Source organism: Camarhynchus parvulus, chromosome 14 (genome assembly GCF_901933205.1).
Source record: "Camarhynchus parvulus chromosome 14, STF_HiC, whole genome shotgun sequence".
In the NCBI taxonomy this organism is placed as follows: domain Eukaryota; kingdom Metazoa; phylum Chordata; class Aves; order Passeriformes; family Thraupidae; genus Camarhynchus; species Camarhynchus parvulus.
In genome coordinates, this window is record NC_044584.1 from 3,232,547 (window position 1) to 3,251,193 (window position 18,647).

The following is an 18,647-nucleotide window of genomic DNA, read 5'->3' on the forward strand; positions in this document are numbered from 1 at the left end:
GGATAGGATAGGATAGGATAGGATCAGAGGCCCCTGATTGCCTTATCAGGAAGTCCAGCACCGGGGAAATCCCAGGAAAGAATTAACAACTCAGGGTGGGCATCAGTTAATTAAGACCCAAATAGAGCAAGAGAAACTCCTTTTGTAAATGCCCCAAAGTCCTGACTCGGGGAGGGAGGAGCAGCCGGGGGATGGGCCCCAAGGCCGTGACTCGTGCCCTGTGATTTCGGTGAGACACTGCAGGAGGCACTGAATGAGGAAATGCTCCACAGGGTTTGCTCTGTGGCTGGCCAGCGCTTGCTGCCGAGGCCATGAGCAATGCATCCACTGCCAGACCTGCATTTCTTGTTCCCAATCCCTGCACCAGCTCAGCTCCACTGTGTCTATCAGACCTCCAGACTGAAAGCCCACCTGGGCTTGTCCTGAGCTGAGCTGCATTTTTAACACCTTAACACAAATTCTCTCATGGTACCCGGGGGCCAGAGCATTCCCCGCCTGTCCTGCAACAATGCAATTCCATGCTGGCGTCTCTGTACCCAGACCTGTCCTGCAGGGGCAGGGTGCTCCCAGCTGGCTTCACAGATGCCTTCCACCTTGCTTCATGACATGGGCAAAACCACCAGCATTGCCGCGGCTTTTAGAAATAGATCCCCTGGTAAACAACTCTCCAACTTGCCAAAAGCCAGTTGGGTCAGGGCAGGTCAGCAGCCCTGGAGTCCCATATGTAGCATGGAGCAGACAGTGTCCAGCTCCTGCTCACTGGAAGCAGCTGACAGAAGCTGGAGCCCTCTGAAATTGCTCTCCAGGGTGTTTGGTCCATGCACAGACAAGGCCCAGGGCAGCGGGAGAGTCATCTGCCATGAGGCCACTCAGAAAATACCCCCCAAAAGGTGGTGGCACCTCTCCCCTGCACCTGCTGGAAAGCCCACTTCATCCCTCTGCTCCTTCCTTGGCATGGGAACAGGTAACCCAAAATCCCTCTCAGGCTGGGTTTGGTTTAGTGTGGTGCCATGCCACGCCGTGTGGTGAATCCAGGTCAGAAGGAAAAGGCAGCACTGGAGGTGCCACCCTCACGTCCCCCTGGTGAACGTGGGTGTCTTGGTGCCAGCCTGGCGAGCGCCTGGCGAGGGGGTGAGTGCTGGTTGCTGTGGGAACAGGAATTCATTTGGGTTCTTCTGCATCCAAGCTCTGGCCCTTTGCCTTTGATGTTGTGTTCACCTCCCAGTTTGCATTGAATTTTGTTCCTCCTCCCATTGCCCTTTTCCTGAGGAAGAAATACCCCTGCAGCTCCACAAGGCAGAAGCAGAACTGGCATGAGAGCCTTGGTGTCCCCGCTGAGGGGTGGCAGGAGGGCAGCGACATCCTGGGGAGGGCTGGCTGAGTGCAGCAACCATGGGGCCAGAACAGAGCCAGGTTTGACTGAGAACCCCCAGCCAAGGGTGCCATGGCTGCCGGGCCTGCGGGTGCAGCTGCAGCAGCCATGCCGCTGTGCTGGGAATGCCACAGTGCTTTCCAACAGCCCTGCTCTGGGAAGGACTGTAGTTACTCTTGGGTACCTGCTGCAACACACCAGGCATGACAGGGAGCCCGGGGAGGTCACATGTGCTGTTGTCACCAGTATCCAATGAGCCCTTCCCCTCCTCTGGCCCCCGTGCGCTTTGTGCATCCCTGTGTCCCCTCACTCCACCGATCACAGCCACACCCGGGCCACCAATGTGGCTTCATGGGCATCTCAGGAGGATGCCTGGCACACGCTCCCTCCATCGGCCTGGTCAGTCCAGGGGGGTGTGGAGAGAGTGAGGAGGGCTGGGCAGTCCCGGATGGGTGAAAGGAGGTGGATGTTCTCACTTCCAGCACCCAGACCTCCCCTCTGTGCAAACCCTTAAGAGTGTTGGCGCCAGCATGTGCAGGGGGAGCCACACTGACTCCACCGTGACCTCCATGGCTCCACCCGGGTAGGAGGAGGCTGAATAAATACATGCCGCAGGGAAAATATAAAATGCAATGTTTTGAAAGGAAATTTTGTTGCCAAGAGCTTAAAAAAATATCCTCGCTGTGAATCAGCAATTTCAGGTGAAACCCAAACAACTTATTGGACCTTTAATGCTGGAGAACTGAGACCCAGAGACATGGAATGAGTCCCAGATGAAGAGCATGGGAGGCGGAGAAGGAAGGAGAAGAGGGCTTGGCTCAAGGTGCTGGAGCACGACGCAGGGGCAGGGAGACTCCCGGCAGTTCCAAAGGGCGGAGGGAGGCGAGCTCGGCGCTCGGGGCGCCGCTGCTCAACCCCTCCGCAGACACGGCATCCCCAGAGCGGCACCGCCGCCGCCACTCGTGAGCTCCCGGCTCCAGGAGGCTCTTTGTGGGCCGGGGTGGCCGCTCGCCGGCAGACGGAGCGGGGATGGGGCCGGATGATCGGCGGGCAGCGCCGGCCGGGAGGGGCACGGGAGGAGGAGGCAGCAGCGCCGCGGCCACGGAGCCGCTCCACCGGCTGCCCGGGCTGCCCACCGGGACCGGGACAGGCACAGGGGGAAGAGCAGCCTTTAGGGGCCCTTAAAATCCACCCTGGGCCCTGAGTCCCTGCTCCAAATATTGTTGCTGGTGTTGCTCCAGTCTCTTGGTGTCCTTGGGGCTTTGAGGCTCTCGCCCAACAAGAAGACAGCACCCATCACCCACAGATAAATTCCATGGGGCAGAGATCTGGGCTCATCCCTGCCAGCCAGGATGCTCATGGCACTCTCTGGGCTCTGCACCTTGCAAGGTCCCCTCACTGCAGCCAGGCCAGGCACAGTGTTGGGAGAGATGCCCACTCCAGGTGAGGGCTGGTGGCAGCATGGCCAGACCCAGCCCAGGTGAGCACCAGGAGGGCACAGACCTGAGCACCAGGGTGGGATGAGGCACCACAGGCCAGGCCCCATCTCCCCTCACCAGCCCAAATCTGGTGAGCAAACTGCTGATGCTGCCAGTGGCCCAAAGGGTGAGAAATTCACTCAGTGACCAATTGCTCTGGAGCCTAGAGGCAGGGATTGTCCTGTGACAGTGAAAGGTTAATTTGAGCTGCTGGAAACACTGCTAGCAGTGACAGCCACCACCACAGAGTGATGACAACGATGACCACACTGAAAAAGTTCATGTCCCAGCGTGGAAAAGCAGCAATGGGGGGAGTGGTGCTGGTGGTGGCAGTGATGATGATTGTGGTAGTGCTGGTGGCAGTGCTGGTGGTGACAGTGGCAATGTGCTCCCCAGATGGGACGCACAGCCCCTGCACCCACCTCTGCCAGGGCTCAGGACAGGCTCCACCTCTGTGGCTGACCCCCAGCCCACTGCTTCTCTTTGTGCTTCCAGCCAACCTCTGCCATGGGCCATGTGCTGGATGTCCCCATGAAGACCTGGTGACAGCCTGCCACAAGACAGTGTCCCCCTCAGGACCAGCATGCCCTGCTGCCAGTCCCCAGCACATACCAGCCACCTCTGCCCACAGAAGTGCCAGGGCTCTTTATGCTCAAGCAGCAGCAAAGGAATTTGCCAAAGTAAATCCTGTCCTCAGCTTCCCTGTGGGCTCTAACAAGGCTGAGGGGGACAGAAAAGTGGCAACACAGGCAGGTGGCCCTTGAGTAATTAAGAGACCTGGTGTTTTGGGACATGGAAAGCTCATCCAGATTTGTGGCAGCAGGAACTGTTAATGACCCCCCAAATCCTGGGTAACAGAATGGCTGGCATGAGTCACCCTTCCAGGATGGGCTGTAGGAGCATCCCTCTGGGATGATTTGAGATAGGTTTGGCTCAGGGAAGCACCTGCAGGAGAGAGCAGGTGGCAAAGCCTATGGAGGGATGATAGCACGGTTCAGATCCAGCCCACGCGCTCACCTCCAGCCTGGGGAAAAGGATGGGCCAGGGGCTGGTTGTCACATCCAAGGGAGCAGGATCGATGGCTGGGACGGCAGTGGAACTCCAACAGATGCTACTGGTACTGGACCCTTGGAAGATGTGGAGTGCAGGGGCTGGAAGGCCCTAGAGGGAACCCCAAGCCAGCAAGGCCCCACGGGCACAGCTGATGCCTCGTGGGAGGCTCACAACAGCTGACCACAGCTCAGGCAACAGGGCCTGACAGGAAAGGGGGCACAGCACGCAGGCAAGGCACAGGGCGGGTGGCACCTGGCACACAGATGTGCTGGGGAGGACATGGCACGGGGAACATGGCACATGGGACACGGGACATGGCACCGGGGTAACGGCACATGCCGACGGGATGCGCCGTGGGGGATGCGGCACCGAACACGGCACACGGACATGGGGATACGCGGCAGGAGCCGCGTCCCGGGGTCAGGTAACGGGACACGCCCCGGGCGGTGCTGCAGGGACACGACACACAGACAGGACAGGGGGACAGGACAGGGGCAAGAGACACACGGACACGACTCGAACACCCCCGGGCCGAGGGAAGGCCGCCGCCGCGTGGGCGGGGCCGTGACGGGACACGCCCCTTATGCTAATGAGAGCTGAATCACGCTCAGCGGACCGCCGCCGTCGGGCGGGACGGGCTCAACCAGGCGGCGCGGAGGGGGGAACGAGGGGAGGGCATCTGAGTCGGGCAGCCAGCGCCGCCGCTGCGACCTGTGGGCGGGCGAGGGAGCCCGGATGCCGCTGACCTCGCCGGCGGCCGCGCCGCGGAACCGGGATCGGGGCGCGGGGAGGAGGAGTGAGGAGCGCGCGAGCGGGCATCCCCCCTGCCGCGCGCGTGGTATGCGCCGAGGGCGGGGCGGGCGGGGGCGGTGGGTGCGATCACGTGACGGGCGGGCCGCCGCCATTTTGTCCTGCGGAGGCCGTATTTAGGGCGCAGCGCGCGCGCCGCCGCCACTCCCGCCGGGACGGAGCTTCCGCGCCCCGGGCCTCGCCGCCGCCCGCCCTGCGCCCCCACCCCGGCTCCCTCTGCCCCGCCCGCTCCCCCGCCATTTTGTGGCCGAGCACTGCCCGCCGAGGACCGGCGCCGCCGCGGAGCTTTCCGCCTTTCCCCCGCCCTCTCGCGCTCCGACTCTAGCGGCGCCTCGGCCCGGCCCGGCTCGCGCAGCCATGTCCTCCGGCGCCAGCCCCGAGTACGCCTCCTTCTTCGCCGTGATGGGCGCTTCGGCCGCCATGGTCTTCAGCGGTGAGCACCGACCGGCAACGGGAGGGGCCGGAGGGAGGGTGGGGAGGAGGGGGAGCACGGTGTGGGGGAAGCGGCTTCTTTTTCCCTGTCACTCCCCCTGCCCCGGCGGGGCGCCCTCGCCGGCAGGGGCTGGGATTCCTGGGGGCGCCCCCACCCCCCTCCCCGCTTCATCCGGGCTCTCGAGGGCAGCGGAGGGTCCGTGCCGGTGACGTCACCGCCGGCGGAGCCCCCGAGGCCACGTGACTGCGGCGGTGCCGCCCGGGCCGTCGTCGTCGTCCCCCCGCCCTTTCCCCGGGCAGCCGCGGGCCGGGGTCCCCCCGGGGCTGCGGACGCGGTGCTGGTGGGGGGTCGTACCCCGGTGCCGGCTCCCCGCGGAGTCCCCGGCTCTGCCTCCCCTGGCCTCCGCGGCGGCGGCGCTTCTCCCACTGTGAATCGGACGTGGTATCTAAACCATTCCCCGGATAACGCAAGACCGGTTTTTAATGGGATTAAACACAAATGTGCGGTCGTTTGGCGGGCAGGCCGCCTTAGAGACGTTAATGCCATTGCAGGCGATGGACGGGCTCTGAGCTGCCCCGCGGAACCGGGGATGCCGGGGCACGGGGAAGCCCTGCTCCATGGCCCTCCCTCTGCGTCTCCAGGCAGCGAGCTCAGTGCGGTGTAAATTGGGTCATCCTGCGGCACTGCTCTCCCCACTGAAGGAGCACAGATGTAGGGACCATAAATGCTGGTTTACGCCAGAAATACCATCATTTAATGCATTGTCTCTCAGAGCCTTGTTAAACCTACAGAAGGTGACTGCTGTTCCTGCACAGCGTTTGTTGGTCTTTGGTGGGCGCAGACCTGCTGTTCCCTTTTGGATCTAACATGGGGAAGGCTTCAGCTGTTTTTTTCCCAAATGCAGGTATCACAGTAATTAGGAATAAAACAATTAGGAACTAATCTGGCTTTCCTTTCTGAAGCTTAGCCCATGTCTCCACAGATGTGAACATACTTACTGGTCTTTGGCTCCCTTCTAGTCCTGAATTGGTTGTAGCTCAAGCTGCATAAGTGCTGTTGAGGTGCTTGGGATCTCATTGTGTTAATATGGCCTCTAGGATGGTGGCTGGGTCTGCAGAATGGCTTTTGGGAAGCTGCTCCTGATTGATGTGTGTGGGAGATGAAATCATGCAAAGAGCCAAGTGGACAGTGAATTAAAATTAGTGCTTGAGAGGAAGCTGTCTAGCCATGCTGGTGTGGGCACCATGGACTGGTTCCACACCAGCCATGTTTGTGACTTAAATTTTTGATAAAACAAAAGCTTGGTTAGTTGTGTTTAGTCTTGCTTAGTTTGTACATGGTAGTGGGATGCAGATGTTCATGCTGAGGGCAGTCAGTGGCCTGCCACCTTGGATTTCAGACACTTTACTCACACTTGACAGGTAAAAATTTTCCTGAAAGTCAATGGTTGAAATACTGTAGGAGCCAGAGCTGGGACTGCTGACCTACCTGCCTCTTGGCTACTGAAGATAATGGAGGAGGAAACTAAGACCTAGTTATTTGTTGGGAAAAAGTAGTCAATGGTTCACTGCATTTTGCAAAATGGTCCTAAATAGTGAGCTTTCCTTCCAAGGAAGGAGTTGCTGATTTCCTCTTGCAGAATGGACTTTGGAAGCAAAAGAATGTGGCTGTATGGCTTTAGACACCATGTTTGTGATGTGTGAGTGTGCTTCAGCTGAAACATGAGTGAGGGATGCAAACTTGAGTCAGCTCTTTAACAGGAGTTTTGAGTGGTGCAGGCGTGTCTGAACCAGCAGAGAAGCCTTTCCTCGAAGCTGCAGCATGACAGCATGGTGCTGTGGGATTGCAAAGGGAATGTTTGAGTGGGAGAATGCAAAGTCAGTGCATAAGCTGTATTGATGAAGGTTTGGTGTCTGTTGTGTTGCAGCTGTTTTGTGAGAGGTCCTTGATGCAGAATCTGTCTAGTAGTCCTGGATTTAATGAGTTCAGAGGTCTATCCTGACCTTAATGATGTTGTAATACCAGCAGGTCTGAGCCATGCAGGTACTCTTGCCAGGGCCAGTGATGTGTTCAGGTGCTGGACAACAGGTTATAAGTAGTGCTGATGGGAAATTATTTCTTAGATGTGGCTGTTCAGTGAAGCAGTTTGTATTTTTAAGGCAATATGGCAGAGGTGTCAACAGAGGATAAACTAAAACTTGCAGTGTTATGTAGCTTTTGTAACTGGCATGTTGCATCACAGCATGTTCTGATGGTAGTTGTTAAAAAAACCCCTGATTTTGAAGTAAGGAGCTAAATCTGGACAAGCAGTTAAAACTCTAAAATTGTCCTGGATCCGTGTTAATTAGTGCAGTGAATCATGTCTGACTCATGCTATATCTAAAGATCACATTCTTGTGGAGCTTGTAGTTCCAAGATATGTTTCTAGTAAACATGTTCAGGTTCTATACTGTCCAGGCTAGTTTGATGTGAAAACAAGCGACTTGGAGCAGGCCTATGTGCTGTGTGAGCACTACTTGCTGATGGTAAATAGATAGCAGAACTTGTTCTGGTCAGCAAGAGACAGGAGCAGGCTGCTGTGACCTTGGCCATCTTTGAGCCTGTCTGGTTATTTGCAGATTACAACTTGTTCTCATTGCTGCAGTTCCTTATTTCCCATGTGTGAAATGTGGTGGGTCAGGTGCTGTTGAGTAATTAAATTATTGTAGCTTTTTCATGTGATTTGAGCACACCAGAATGGACAAGTGTGGTGTTGGGCAGAGCTGTCTGGTTCTGTGTGCTCTGGTTCAGCTGGTTCTCTGTGCAGAGCTGTCACAGGTGTGCCCACTGCGCCCTCCATGCTGAGAGGAGTTGTCCTTAGGCCTGAACTCCCGCTGGGCATTCTGTGCCTTCAATACCTGCTGAACTGCCGAGCAGCTGGAAGATTCTTCATGAAGAGAACTTTAGCCACCAGTGTTAAATTAGTCCTGTGTTTTCTAATTTTTGCTGCAGTGAAATAGTTCTTTCATTTTAAACTAGGGCTTTAGATCTCCTAGCAGTTTGTTGGCTTTTAAGGGACCTCCATGGTGAAATAGTTGGCTCAGAACATGTAGTTTGGTGCAGCTGACAGCCCTGCACAGTCTGATTCTGGAAGGCATCATGACTATAAACAGCTTGTATCCTCAAAGGCAAATGGCACCTGTGCTTCCCAAAATACTGTCTGAGAGGTGGGGAGGTGGAACAGGAGAGCTGCTTGCAAGTAAAAATAAGATGATGGAGTGCAGCTCAAGGTAATTTTCTAATCCAAATGAGGGTGCTTGTGATGTGGGCAGGTGTGTGAACTACCAGACTGTCTGCAATAGAGATTAGCTTAAGTTTTTGTCCTTTACAGCAGGTAAAGCAGTGGATGGCTAAGACCTAAGTGCTGTAACAGAACTGAAGTAGGTGATGTTTCTACAGCTTGAGAATGAGGGAAGGCGTCTCAACAAGGGCATCATTTCCACACAGTAAATGCCAGTCTTGGGAACATCAGAGAATGAGATGGATCATCATTATAAACCATTGGCTCTGCAGAACATGGCTTAAGCAGTTATGCTGCAGTTTGTACTGTGGCTTCTGATGGATCCCTGTGTCACCCTGGAGTCACTACACAGCCTGCAGGTGTTTCCCCTGTGGTGGGAACAGCTGCCTCAGGACCTCTTGGTCAGCTTTTTTCCTTCCTAGAACTGGCCTCTTCCATCTCCAGAGCCTGACTGGTTGCGCATAGATGTTGCAAAGTGAACAACGTCCCAGCCTGACCAGGCTGTTGGGTATACCTTGAAGCAATGGTTTACAGCAGTGTGTGCTTCTCCAGTGAGGTGTAACTGGCTGCACTCACTTCCTTCAGACTTTGAATCGTATGAGCCCAAGGCTTTGGGTCAGGCTGCTGTGGCCACAGGAGTGTCTGCTGGGTGCAGGCAGGGGACATGGGCTATCCCATGCCACAGCAATGGGGCAGCAGAGCTGTGGGTGCTGCTGAGTGTTCTAAGCTCCCCTGAGACCTGCTGGTTAGGAAGGGGTCTTGCTAAGTGGTGTAACACACTGCTCTGCCAGTCAGTACCTGGAATACACTGGTCACCTGGTTTGTGAAATGGGTCGTCTTTAAGGTGTTGTGAGGGAACCTCTTTGATGATAAAGATATGTAACAAGTGTCTGGATGGACTTTGCTGCTTGCAGAAGGACAAGCCTGTGCTCCATGGCATAAGTGCTTTACCATACTTAAAAAATCAAAGAGCTCTGTGTGCTGTGTCAGACAATCCAGAGTGCCAGTTGAAGCAGCTCTTGGACAGTTGGCTCACAGATCCTTTATTTTCCTTGAACTGCTGCTATTACAGCAATGTCTAAAGGAGCTGGTGGTTTTTTAAGTTCTCAGATGTATTGACCCAAGACTAAAAGGCCTGCCAGTCTTGGAGAATTTTTGATAATGCAGTAAGCTGACAGTGTTAGCAGCCTTTCATTACATTATGGAAGAACAAAAAGTTATCCCTAATCCTGAAACAGATGACTCACGAAAGGGTTCAGAGCTTACAGCTTCCTGTAGAGCGGCTTCACTGTTTACTCCTCGGGTTTTCATTGGGGAACAGGCTTCAGCCAGTGTGATGAGAATTTGCATAGGCTTCAGTACAGTTCACCTAAGGAAGCTTGTCTGTTCTGTGCAGCTGCACCTGGGCGGAGCAGCAGGCTTTTTCCAAAAGTATCCATTACTGTAACCTGAGGTGGCGCTGTTGAATGTGGTGGGGTGGGAGGGGGCAGGGCCAACCTGTGGGAAGGAGCCTGTTTCTTTGGAAGTGTCCAGGTTTCTGGTATGGCAAAGCAAGGACTGTACTTCACCTGGATGTCACCTCGAACATTTCTCCAGCCTTTTAAGAACAGCCTGCTCAGGGATGAATAGATGTTGGTGAATTGGTGCCTATCTGCTCCCAGGGAAGCCTGCCTACTGCAGAGGGCAGCCCATTTGATAATGATTAGTTTTAAAAGGCTCCAGATGTAAGTGCTCATCCCAAATGGTCCTTCATGCTTGCTGTGATAGTAGCCAGTGGTATCCTAATTGGAAAGCTGGCTTTTATTACTAGCTCACTTCTCATGCAGGCAAGTTCTGCATGTTAGTGCTCTGCAAATCTCTCATGTGCAGAGTGGAAATCTGCTTCACCATGGTGGGATGTGGGAGGAGTCCCTGGCTTTGAATGGACCAAATGCTACTGGAGTGTATGTGGCTGGTTCTGAGCCTGTTCCTGGGCTGAGCCTGTGTGAATATGTCAGCTGGTGAAACTGGATCTGTGCTACTAGATCTCCTGACTTGGAAGGCTCCTCACAGCCTCTTTCTGTATCAAGGGAGTGACTTGCATCTGATTTAATTGCAAGGTTACTCTTCTTGGTGTGTGACCTGACTGAGCACAGTCAGCTGCTGGAGCTGGAAAAGGTTGGTTCTGATACTGGGACTGCCCTTGATCTGAAGAGCAGGATGCTGGCAGAACCCTGTGGAAAGCTGTGGCAGTGGCAAGAGTACAACCAGTCTTCAGTCTTTGACACTACAGCCTATCTGGCAAGTGTCTGTCTAGTTTATACTTGATCCTGGAGCTGCACAGCCCCACTCCCTCTGCTGTCACTTTTAAAGGGACAGATATGGTGAGGTGCCATGCAGCATATCCTCAGCCCAGAAGGGAGGGCATTTTGCCCCCAGGAGCAGTACATAAATCAACTCTGGGCTGTGAGTTCAAGGAGTAAATAAAGTATTTCACAAGGGGGTTACCCCTTGAAACAGGATCACTGGGAGTACATGGTCTTGAGTGATGTGCATTGCAACTTCTGTGTATTGTAACATCATTGAACTTCTAAATGGCACAATTCCTGGTTAGAGACCAGCATGGATTGTCTCTGGTGAACTAGATAGGTGAAGTGCTTTTTGACCTGCCAGGTAAATGTTTTGACAGGTCTACCTCTTTAAAGGTAGTGTTTGGAGCTTGCTTGGCCTGCATGTTAGAGGTGAGGGAGCTGGATGAGCTGACACAGAAACCCAGAGTCCTGGTGTGTAGCAGAGGTACAGCTCTTGCCCCATTTCCAGTGTCTGCCACAGAGCTCTCCTCAAACCCTGTTTAGCAAGATTTTGGAAAACACATCCTTCCAATCGATCAGGGATATTTAAATGTAGCATATGAGTATATGTGCTTCAGTTGTTTAGAGCTGCTGCAAGGTAGATGTGAAGGTGTGAAGGAACATTGTCCAGAGTGTCCGTAGCCCAAAACTGAGTGGCTGTGCCACTTAGAGGCATGGTGGGAAGCAGGTATTGTCTTTGCCACCTTCCCTGTAATGCTGAGATAATGTCAAAGATACAAGGACTACTTGCCAGACTAGTAAAGCTGCCTTGTAAGGTGCTGGAGATGTCTCTTGGTTGGGGTGGTGGTAAAGGCTTCCTTGGGAGCAGATGTGCCAAGCTCTGAAGCTCTGTGTGGCCACCAGTGGGAGTTCAGTAGAGTTTCAGTGACATCTAAGACTGTCATGTGAAGACTGGTAAACATAGGCTTTCTTTCAAACTGTATCTAAAACAAATTCAAGGCATAAGATCTGGCCTCTTCTGGGATTTTAACTGGGAACTGACAAACTCGTGCTGCACTGCCCCACCACAAAAGCTTGAGCAAGCTGACTTTCTTGTAAGTGGGGTTACAAAATCACCTTCTCTAATCCATCACTGCATTAATTGCAACACCCTCAAGTAGCTTCATGCTTTTGGAGGAAGTGATGCCTGATAAAACTTTAAATAGTGAACTTCCCTCATAAGCCTCTGCATTTTTTTGAGAGGGTTGTAAAAGATTGCGGACAGGAGAAGTGGTTTCTGCTAAATTCTGTACCCAGAGTAGCCAGTGGAACCAGGATTCAGGCTTAGTTCCAGCTCTTAGAAGGTGCTTCGTCCAACAAAAAGGTTTCCTAGTTCAAGTCAGTGATTTCTTTCTAGAGCTCCTAAGGGCTAGACCCTAAACAGAGCCCTCACTGAAATGGCTGATTAAGTCCATGTGCTCATTTCCAGGTTCATCTTATATTTGCAGATAGAAGTTGCTCCTGGCTCAAGCTTCCTAAGTTGGGTTCTAGTTCTGAATAGCCCAAAATAGCCCTTTACATCACTTGGTGCCAGTCAAGGTTCAAGAGCTTTGCTAGCAGAGAACAAATTGGTAGTTAATGAGACTTTCCCTTCAGGTTTTTGTAACTAAAACTGAACTTCCTTTTGAGAATGAATCTTGTGTTAGTGCAGCGGTGCTGCTTGTATGAATGGTGTGGGGTTCTAGTGCCAAGCCAGGAGGATGACTACTCCAAATATGGGCTTTATGGGAGGGCTGAGTGAGAAGCAGGGAAGCATGTATCAAAATACCTCCCAGCAACTCTTCAGGACAAGCTGCACAATCTCACGCTTTAATACTGGTGTAAGGCAGTGACACATCTTTGTGGAACAAGCAGGTCTCCCTTGGAGAAACCTTAGTTTTCTGTGGGTGGAGCAGACGTAACTATTAGGTCTCAGAACAGTACAAAGACTTTAAATGCCCACAGTTTAAGTACGCTCCAGCAGTGTTTTAGAACAGATGCAAGAACATTTTCTTGCCAAATAGGATTGACCTCTGAGGTCCATATGCCTGTCTCCGCTGCTTCAGGGACTTATTCCTGGCTGGCAGTTGACATGCATATCATCTCTGAATGATGGTGAATACAGTAGGAAGCTGTGGATTTCCAGAGTACTCCCCAGTAAGGCTGAAAGGAATGATGTCTTTTCAAGTACTGCAGAATCAAAGAACGATGTATTTGAGGAAGTTTCTGTGAGACTAATACAAAGTTTTCAAGGCAGAAGTTACTTAGGGATAGAGCTTTGGACTCTTCCAGCAGGTCTTGGGTACAGCTGATAAACCCATCACCCTGTGCAGGTGTCTGCATGCTCAGGTGTTGACAGAGATGATGAGTAAACCTTAGGTGTAAGGTGGTTGTGGTCCCCTATAAACTACAAGCCAAACTCTCCTTTGTGGTTCCAGTGGCTGGATTGACAAGTGTTCAGACTGGAATCCTTCATAGGTGAGGTCACTCTCTCCATGTGCCAGAACCTTTCTTCAATGAATGACGTGGAGCAGTAATATTTGAGTTGATTTCTATCTCCGTGTGTCTGATGAAGCTGCAATGGCACATTTAACTCCAGAGCCAAAGCATAGGCAAATGGCTTTTTGTGGGAGAATGGGCCCCACAAAGGAGATTGTGCAGCTGAACTCAGTTCAGGTGGCCCAGCTCTCAGCTATGTTCTGCTGGGGTAAACAGATGTGCTTTGTTGAGCCTTGCAGTGTGGACTCTGGGAGGACACAAACACTGGAGTTCCCCTTGGGACTTTGGATTTTGGCCCCTACGGAGGGGCATGGATGGCTGCTGGGGGTGTGCCCTGCTATGAAGCTGGCCTGGGAAGATGTTCTGCTATCAGTTGTGTTTGAACAGCACCTCTTATTCATTTTTGGAGTAGGACTCTGGGTAGGTCACTTCCTCATCCCTTAGGGGAGTATTCCTGGCTGTCATGTGACTGTGTTAGTTTTGCATAATCCTTCCTTGTGCTGACTTAGCTGTTCTAACTGCAGCCTAGTGAAAGAAATGGTATTTGGGGATATGTGTAATGCATTTTTTTTTTCCTCTTCCAGCCTTGGGAGCTGCATATGGAACAGCAAAGAGTGGCACAGGTATTGCAGCCATGTCTGTCATGAGGCCTGAACTGATCATGAAGTCCATCATCCCTGTGGTCATGGCGGGTATTATAGCAATCTACGGCCTTGTAGTGGCAGTGCTCATTGCCAATGCCCTCTCACCTGAAATCACGCTATTCAAGTAAGTTGCTGCATCTGGCAGTTCTGTTTCAGACTGTCCTGTCACTGTTTGATGCTCTGTGTGGGGGTGGTTTTGGCTCAAGGCCCCTGGAAGGGCTGGCAGTGCTAAATGTGCTTGGCTAGGCTTTGGAGCATGGGCTGGATTCCAGCTGTCCTGTCAGATGCCTCAGCCCCAGTGGAGTTGGCTGTACTGGCTGTCACAGATCAATTGGGCATCCCACTGCTCATGTGGTGGGGCTATGGCTTGAAAGAAGCCTCTCCCAGGCAGCACTGGGAGAGGAGGCAAAGCTTGTGTCATGATGCCAGACTCCAGACCTGGATGCACAGGTGTTTCCAAAACTGTCTAAATAGATCTGCTGTTGCCTGGGAGATCCAAGTAAATAATTAATATTGCTTTTGCTGTGGTAAGTCAATCCTTGAGCTATACATTGGGCCTCTAGCAGCTACTGTCTGAAACTTAGTCTGTTCTTGGCTTCTGAAAACAGCTGGAACTGGTGTGATTGAGCCCTCTTGGAATTAAACAATGCTGCTGAAGTGACATGCATCTGTGTTGCTGTAGAGGCTCTACCTATGAGCAGTGTGCTTGGCCTAACAAGACATGGTCTAAAACAGCAGATACAAATTGTCCTTTGCAATTACCAGGTGAGCAGACACTGATAGGGACTGCTCCACAGGACGCTCTCCTTCTTGGAAAACCAGACCATTCCTGCCCAGCTTCTGCAGTGCAAGACACCTGAATGTGCTGTGGCTGGAGATGAGCAGCTACTAACAGGCTGCAAAGTACTGTGGGACAGGCATTGCTGCAAGTGCTGTTCTGACATCATATTGAGCCTGCTGGTGGCCAGATGTTCACATGAACATCAGGTGAAGATCCTTCACTGCTGCCTATCTTTTAAGTATCAGAGTTAGGAGTGTCAGTAAGCATTGCTTTGAGACACATTGGGCTTGTTGAATGAGTTAGGGGCTTAAGACTGGGTGTCTTGTTCCTTGCCACTGAAATTCTTCCATCTCTGTCCCACAGGAGCTTCCTTCAGCTGGGCGCTGGCTTGAGCGTGGGTCTCAGCGGTCTGGCTGCTGGCTTTGCCATTGGCATCGTGGGCGATGCAGGTGTCCGGGGCACAGCACAGCAGCCCAGGTTATTTGTGGGGATGATCCTCATTTTGATCTTTGCTGAAGTCTTGGGTCTCTATGGCCTCATTGTTGCCCTTATCCTCTCCACGAAGTAAATGTTGCGGTATGATGTAAAGAGATGTAACAAATCTACGTTTAAAAAAAAAAAAAAGCTCCAGAATGAAAATGGTTTCTCCAATGTGTACAGTTGTCCCAGTTTGGTAGTTGATCTCTTGTAAATGCGCAATATATGTTAGTGACTCGTCTGTCCTGTGTGTACTTCAATATTAACTTGGATGGGTTGCTCCAGGCCTGCTGCATGGCTTGGGGTGGCCCGTGTGCAATTTTCCACCCATTGCTGTTAGTATTTTATGTATAAATATGAACTAGAAATGTAATTTTTTCTCTTCACTGGATGTTTATTTATAAAAGACTTGACATGTTCATACATCTATGGAGCAAGGATTTTCAATTTCCCATGCTATATATATTAATCTTATATATAGGTAGATTACACTGTGGGGTAAATTGTAAGTGCAGAGAATTCCTTGGATGTAATTTTGATTCTAAAGATTGCTGTAGTGTCCTGGTATTGGAGTATGAGAATTTTGTGTTTTATTACAGCAATTGTCCGAAACACTCCCGTGTTTCAATAGTAACTGCGTATGCTCCGGCATCAGTCGTGCACCCAGTGTTGGGTTACAAACTTCTACCATGTTTCCAAATAAAACTTCCTCACTACATTGCTGTAATGAGTCCCTGGCTCTGATTTCCAGCTGTTGCTGCTCCTTTGGGAAGTGGGTGAGGTCTCTTGAGGCAGGCAGGTTCCTGAAGTGACTGGGCAGCATGCCAGAGTGATGCTGCCAGCTCTGCCACAACTTTCCCTTTCTCCTGGGCTGTGGCAGTGTGGTTCCCATCTGCTGCCATGGGCCATATTCGTGGTGAGCAGGGATGCAGGGCTGTGCTCACCCTGATCACACCTGGCTCGGTGTGGTGCTCTGTAACCAGGGGTCAGGGAGCTGCACCCTGTGCCAAGGGCCAGGGAGAGAGGGTGCAGGCTGCAGCCTGTGACCAGTAGAGGAGCTGCCTTGTCAGGAAACAAGCAGCCTGTCCTTGTGCTGGCCCTGCAGAAGCTGAGCTGCTTGGAAGCTCTACTGTGAATAGTAATTGCCTCTGAAATACCTCAACAATAGTCTCATCAACAAAATGGCTTCAGTCAAGAATTTGTATTTTTATCTTATAAATCACAGGACCATTTGAGCTGGGAGATTCTGGTGCTGCAGCTGCTGAGTGCTGGAGCAGCCTCTTCTGGCCTGAGGATTTGAGTACTGCCAATCTTATATGGGAAATATGTGTTGGACCCTTTCAGTGGCAAAGCCAAAATGTTACTACTCAGACACTTGGTGCTAGCAGTGCCTTTGGCATCAAACCAAGCTGATGTATTTGGAGGGGTGTTTCACCTGGTTGGGAATGAAAATACATATGTGTGTTTCACCAAGGTACCTGTCCAGTGAGTGGTGCAAGTACCATGAAGAGCTGTGGCCAGAACATAAGGAATTCACTGAAGCTGTTTGGAGCTTCTAACCTGGCAAGGGTGTTGCCCAGCCCAGGCCTGGTGCCACTGTGTGCACCTTCAGGGCGTTCAGGAGACTATAGCTATGAGCTGGTTGTCCCGTCAGGGTCAGCAATAATTATTAACAAAGAATGGGCTTATTTTTTGCTGTTTGCTAGAACACTGATCTCTATGCAGTCACCTCTCAGTGGGCTGATGCTGAGCTGGTTTTGCTTGGGCAGTGCTTCACTTTGTGGCAGTCAGTGTGAGATGGTGGTGGGGCTGTACAAAGGTGTAAGCTGACTGAAGGAATATCCTGCATGCCTGCTGAAGCAGTGGCTGGTAGAAGGAGAAATTCCTGACCTGAATGGTTTCAGTCATTCTTTTCATCAGCAAAAGTAGACTAAACCTCTGAATTAGACTTTCCCCAGGGGTCATAAATGTTTATGGAATCTGTAGGTTAATTGTCTCACACTGACTGTAGAGGGGGCTTTCCTGGTGCAGTGTGACAGCTTGCAGCTGAGGGGTGAATCCCAATCCCAGGCTCTGGAGAGGATGCTGCATCCAGCTTGCAGTTCTGCTGAGAGGAATTGAATTTGGCAAGTCAAATTGTGTGAAAGGCTAGGAGAGGGCCCTGTCTGGGGTTGCAGATATGCTTAACATTTGGTTCTAGCTTCTGTAAGGGGACCCTACTGCCAGTCTTGCATTTAAGAGAGCAGGTAAGTGCTCTTATCTCCAAAAGCAATAAGCAATTGAAAGGCCCCCAGTTCCAAGGTACCTTAAGGTCCCTTGTAGGTTGGTGACATCATGCAGAGGCAGTTAATAGGACCAGAACGAGTTCGGGGAAAATCCCTTCAATGGCATTTTGCTTCATGCCTTAGAACGTGAAACCTTAGTAATTAATATACCCATGCAAGAAGAATAGAGCTGGGGTGAGCATGGATTGGGGGAGGATCACTTTGTGCCAAGTACCTGCAAATACACCCAGAGTCAGATTAGCATTAGTCTGTAGTGCCTCAGCCATGACATGTGATGCTCTGAATCCTCTGTGATGACTCCCGGCTGAAAACTCCCATTTCAAGTCCTTTGCTGGTACTATTGCATCAGCACATTTCTCAAGTGACTCGTGGCATTAAGAAGATGAGGGACCTTTGGGGTTTTTGAAATTCTTTTACTGCCAGGAGCATGGCAGATCAGAGGGCAATCCCAGCTGGCAGGGATTGACTTGGTGGTCGGCTTGGAGGAGGGGAAGGGGGTGGCTGTGCCGGCACAGCCATGGTGCTTTTGTGTTCTGTGCGTGGCTGGGAGCACTGCAGTGAGTCAGCCCTGCGGAGAGGAGAGGAGTAGGGCCTCTGCAGCAGCAGCACCACAGGGACAGGGCCATCCGCAGTCAGTGCAGGCTCTGGGAGGTTCAGGACCAGATGCCAGAGCTGCCAGCACAGACAATGCCTCCACAGAGCCTGCTGACCTTGTTCTTTGTTAACCCTTTCACACTGTTTTTTGTTTTTTTCCAAAGGCGGCAATTTTTGTTTTCACTGCTGTTGGAGAAGCATTTTTCAGTACCAGCATTTTATCTGTGATTGCTCAGCGATTGGCTTTCCTGGGGAGAATTGGTTTGCAGAGAAGCATAGTAACCTGGAAAAGAAAAGCTTTGGAGAAATAAAGACCTTGTTATGAGAAACTGATCCCAGAAACCAAGTTGCTGTTTTTAATTACAGAGTAACAGCAGAGCTAATGACGACAGCTCTCAGTAAACCTTGTTTCCTTCCCAGGCTGGCCGTGGGATACTGATTGTAGGGCGTTCTGATGTTTCTAGCCGGCCGTACTGTCCAAACCATCACTGTGCTCAGGTGAGAGTTACTTGTCTCTGATGCACAGGACTTGCAACCTCTGGCCTTAGTTTTACAGCTATTAACTATCTTTTTCTCTTGACATGATTAAATTAAACCCAGAGCATATTCTTTGCAATACCACTTGCCCTGAA

At 51.8% G+C, this 18,647-nt stretch overlaps 1 protein-coding gene across 1 annotated transcript; it reads left to right on the plus strand.

Annotated features, from left to right (window-relative positions):
• The first annotated feature begins 4,779 nt into the window (after positions 1-4,779).
• On the plus strand, positions 4,780-15,858 carry ATP6V0C (ATPase H+ transporting V0 subunit c). The gene is made up of 3 exons (XM_030958059.1): positions 4,780-5,146; positions 13,819-14,002; positions 15,023-15,858. Exons 1-3 carry the CDS (start codon positions 5,071-5,073, stop codon positions 15,225-15,227), a joined length of 465 nt encoding a protein of 154 aa, XP_030813919.1. The 5' UTR covers positions 4,780-5,070; the 3' UTR covers positions 15,228-15,858.
• Positions 15,859-18,647: the final 2,789 nt, after the last annotated feature.